General features: G+C 38.4%; 1 protein-coding gene across 1 annotated transcript; it reads right to left on the minus strand.

Moving 5' to 3' along the window:
• Positions 1–2,877: 2,877 nt before the first annotated feature.
• LOC126079422 (olfactory receptor 502-like) lies at positions 2,878–3,822 on the minus strand. Its single transcript, XM_049890419.1, has one exon. The coding sequence runs from the start codon at positions 3,820–3,822 to the stop codon at positions 2,878–2,880; it is 945 nt and encodes a 314-aa protein (XP_049746376.1).
• Positions 3,823–4,703: the final 881 nt, after the last annotated feature.

A 4,703-nucleotide genomic window follows, 5' to 3' on the forward strand; every position in this document is an offset into this window, starting at 1 on the left:
ATTTTTAAGGTTATTTCTCTTAGCTTAGAAGTATTATAATATCTGTCTGTTAATTTCCTATCTTAGTCTTAAATGATTCTGTTTCTGTAGTCTGCTGCTCCTGCTGGTTCTCCTGTTTAGTCTCTTGTTTCCTCTTCTGTTGGACATTATTTTTCACTCTTTGATGGTTGGAATTATTGGCAGGAAAAATAAAGGCTTGGAATGAAGACCTTTCTCCAGATAGGATGTTCATGTATCTATTAGAGTCACTGTGTCTTAGACCACCTTAACCCAAGTTCCAGGCTTGAATTTTCCTAGATTTTCAGGGCTACAAATCTGTACAGAGACTTGTTTACTTCATGTTTCTCCCTACCATTATGGTCTATACGAGGTGTATTAATTAGACTTCTCATCTGGTCATACGCTAGGCTTTGACTTCTGCCTCTCTCACTCCAAAAGAACACTAAATCCACAGCCCCACTTCGTAGCTTTTTCTCCTACTTGTCAAATATCCTCATTATAAAGAATTTTAGAGTACTCAGCTCACTTCTCTGGGTAATCACAGTTTATCTGGGTTCTCACTTATTATCCTGTAAGATCTAATATGATTTTATGATGTATTTAATATTTCATCAAGCTTTTATTTAGTTGTGTTCATCAAGAGAGTTGATTAAAATTACCAAGCGTACCATTGGTAGAACAGAAGCCTCAAAGATTAATTGTATGTGTGTACACAGGCAACAGCCAGCATGAAGTGTCTTCACCTAATTTGATCCTTTGCTCAGATGTTACCTTCTCAGCAAGGTCTACACTGATATGTCAGTCTCCTTTACTCTGCTTTGCTTTTTTTTCTCCATTGCACTCACTAACTTCTAATAGTCTTATTTCTTTTGTTATCTGTCTCCTCTGCTAGAACATTAATTTCAGGAAGGCAGACACCTTTGTTTATCACTTACATTTCCAATAGCCTACACAATACAAGGCATATTAGAAGCGCCCAGTATAATTTTAGAATGAATGAAATGATTAATGCCCTGTGATGATTAATTTTATGTCAACATGAAAAGGCTATGGTGCCTAGTTGTTTGGACTAACTCTAGACTGGGTGTTGCTATGAAGATATTCATATGTGATTAACATTTGATCAATTGACCTTAAACTAAGCAGATTACCCGTCATAATGTGGATGTGCTTCATCCAATCCGTTGAAAGCCTAAGAGCAAACTATGGTTCCCTGCTGAAGAAGGATTCAGATTCAATCCTATCAAGAGATATTGCTGGAATTTCCAGCCTCTTACATGTCGTGTGGATTTTGGACTTCCTAGCCGGCCTGATCCTGTGAGCCAATTTCTCAAAATCAATCTCTCTCTGGTGGTGCAGTGGTTAAGCACTCAGCTACAAACCAAAAGATTGGCAATTCGATCTCACCAGCCACTCGGCAGGAGAAAGTTGTGGCAGTCCACTTCCATAAAGATTACAGCATTGGAAACTCTATCGGGCGGATTAGTCAAAATCAACTAGACCGCAAAGAGGTTATTTACATGTATTCCAGAATATATATATGTCCCTGGATTGTGGAAGGAGTTTGCTTTCAGCTACTAACCTAAAGGTCAACAGTTCTAACCCACCCAACAGTGCTGTGGAACAAAGACCTGGCAATCAACTTCCATAAAGATTACACCCAAGAAAACCATATGGAGCAGTTCTAATCTATAACACATGGCATCACCAAGAGTTTCAATAGATTGACTGCAACAGGTTTAGCTCCCATAATCATGTGAGCCAATTCTTATGTATAAATCCCTCTCTCAGGTCAGCTGTGTTCACCATGAGAGTTGCTTAAAGTGACCAACCCTGCATTGCTGGAACAGAAGGATCAAAAGGCTGTTCTCTCTTTTTCACTTTCTGCTGGTTCAGTTTCACTAGAGAAACCTGAATAAGACATGCTGTGTTTCTGTTTGCAGAAAGATGCATTTGTGTCTGAATCCTTAATTGGAGACTGGAAACAGAAATAAATGTAGCAGTCATGAGCATATAGAGGTGAATTTAGCCTGTCCAGAGGGGTAGTCACTATTTCAACTGAGAAACAGTCGAGTCCCCTGGCGTTTTATGAGCAGGATGTGGGCCTGATCATAAATTCCTCCCAGAGTTTCTGCCTCACAGACTCAATGTCATCCAGCTTGCCGGATTCTCCTGGAAATCCTTTTTTGCTTTTACTCTGCTCAGTTCTTGATGAGTTTGGGAACCCTATTTATTCCCTCAGAGGAAGTCATCTCTTCTGATCTGATTCAGCTATTCACAGGTTAGTTAAGTTGGTCTCATCTTCTTAGACTGTGGACCCCTTATATCCAAGGCCAGAGTCAGAACTGAGAAATACAGGCTGGATTTTTAAGAGTCCATTGAGACCAACACCAGCAGATAAGCTTTCTCCAAGCACCATGTGTTTAGCAATTTTATTGTCTGTGTCTACTTTGTTATTCCCCCGGAGAAGGTACTCAGTCAAGGCAAAGGTAGGATTATCAGGCTCATCTCAGCATAATCTGCTGTTGAAAATGAACACAGCCTTAAAGGTTTCGAGGTACAATAACCTTGACTTAGGACATAGAATTTCTTTTGAAAAGTTATATATGAATAAAATGTAAAAAGGATTTTCAGCAGATTAAGATTTTCTTCCTGTGGACCAATTTGTGATTCTTAATTCTAAATTTAATTTAATTTATTTAAGTTACCTCACTATTGTCTCTGACTTACTGTCTGAAGATCCACCCCCACATATACTATCAAGGCTCATACTGTCTAATTATATACAGACATATTTTGCCCATAGGAACCAAATTTCTTTTAATATTACATTTACGGTATGTTATTGCATCGCACCCTATGAAATAAGAGATTTTGTCAAGAAAATACTTTTCTACCAAGCTGCTTCTTGAGAGCAGCCTTAATCTCATTATTCCTGAGACTGTAGATGAGAGGGTTCAACATGGGGATCACCACCATGTAGAACACAGATACCACCTTGTTCTGGTCAGTAGAGTAGGTGGACTTGGGCATCACGTAAATGAATGTAGTGGTCCCATAGAACAGAGTGACTGCAGTGAGGTGGGAGGTGCAGGTGGAGAAGGCCTTGTGGCGGCCCTCAGTGGAGCACATCTTCATGATGGTGATGAGGATATAGACATAGGAGACAGCTATGACAATCACTGTGACCACAATAATGAAGCCAACAGAATATGAGGGGACCACTGCAGGGATACTGACATCAGAACAAGAAAGTTCGACTAAAGGAGCAAAATCACAGAAAAAATGATTGACTCGATTTGGTCCACAAAAGAATAAAGAAAAGAAGGAAATGGTAAAGGAGGAAGCATTGAGAAAAGCACCTACATAAACCACAGAGAATAACTGATCACAGGCTTGCGTGGACAATTTAGTTGAATAAAGCAGTGGGTTGCAGATTGCTACAAAGCGATCATAGGCCATGGCAGCCAGAAGACAGCACTCAACTGTCCCAAAGAAAGCAGCTGATCCAACTTGCATGGCACATCCAAGATAGGAGATTGTATTTGTCTCCACCAGGAAGTTTACAAGCATACTGGGTGTGACAGAGGATGAATAGCCTATGTCAGTCAAAGCCAAGTGGCTCAGGAAAAAATACATAGGACGATGGAGCTGAGAAGAGATTCTGATAAGGATGATTGTGCTGAGATTGCCACATATGGTCACCAGATAGATGCATAGGACGACTGTGAAGAGGACGACCCAAAGGGTAGGATCTTCTGTTAAGCCCAAGAAAATGAACCCTGTCACTGCAGTGTGGTTCCCATCCACCAGGGAATCCATCAGACAGTGTAGCTGGTGTCAAAAAAGATCTGTGATAAAAAACTTGGATTAAAGAAGTTATCAATTTCTTGGCTCCATTTTCATTAAAACACATATGGAAAGTCATAAAGATATCCTTCATGTGTCATTGTGTATTAATATGGAATGATAAATATATATTTGTCTTTACATGTCGATATGCACTTACACGTGTGTGTATATATATATGTATATACAATATATGTGTTGAGAAAAACACCAGTAAATTCAGCATGTAGTTTTCCTTTTTGTATTATATTTTTGGAAAAATGCATTTAAAGTGGTTTTAAAGCTAAAGAATTAGAAAAAAGAAACTGATCAGAATAATAAAAGGAAATGGTGAGTATAATACCAAGAAAAATATCGGTTTTTTAATGAAAGCTTGGGGAAAAGCTATCATTTGTTACAAGCTTAGTAAATGATAATAATGTGGCTAAGAATTACATATAGGTAAAAAAAAAAATTTTTTTTTTTTTTTTTTTTTATAGAGCTAGGCTGCTATCCAAAGGTTGGCAGTTCAAATCCACCAGCTGCTTCTCGGTAACCCTATGGGGCAGTTCTACTCTGTCCTGTAGGGTCACTATGAGTCAGAATTTACTCAATGGCAATGGGTTTGATTTTTGGTTTATTGGTTAAATAAGATTACCTAAAAAGAATAGAAACGCAATTGCTTTTGATAATAGTACCAGAAGTAAATTTCTAATTAAGGATGAATGGAGTCACCTTTTGTTAATTTATTAAATTTGTGAACATTTGTAATTAAAATATTACTGTTTTATAAAGTACAGGTAGCCCCCGGTTTTAACGGGTTTCCATTCTGAGAAACCCTGTGTAAATCGGTTGTGGCAAGTCAAATACTGCAT

Source organism: Elephas maximus, chromosome 7 (genome assembly GCF_024166365.1).
Source record: "Elephas maximus indicus isolate mEleMax1 chromosome 7, mEleMax1 primary haplotype, whole genome shotgun sequence".
Taxonomy (NCBI): domain Eukaryota; kingdom Metazoa; phylum Chordata; class Mammalia; order Proboscidea; family Elephantidae; genus Elephas; species Elephas maximus.

Coding starts and splice junctions, on each gene's coding strand:
- LOC126079422 (XM_049890419.1), bottom strand. CDS start 3,822: ATGGATTCCCTGGTGGATGGGAACCACACTGCAGTGACAGGGTTCATT.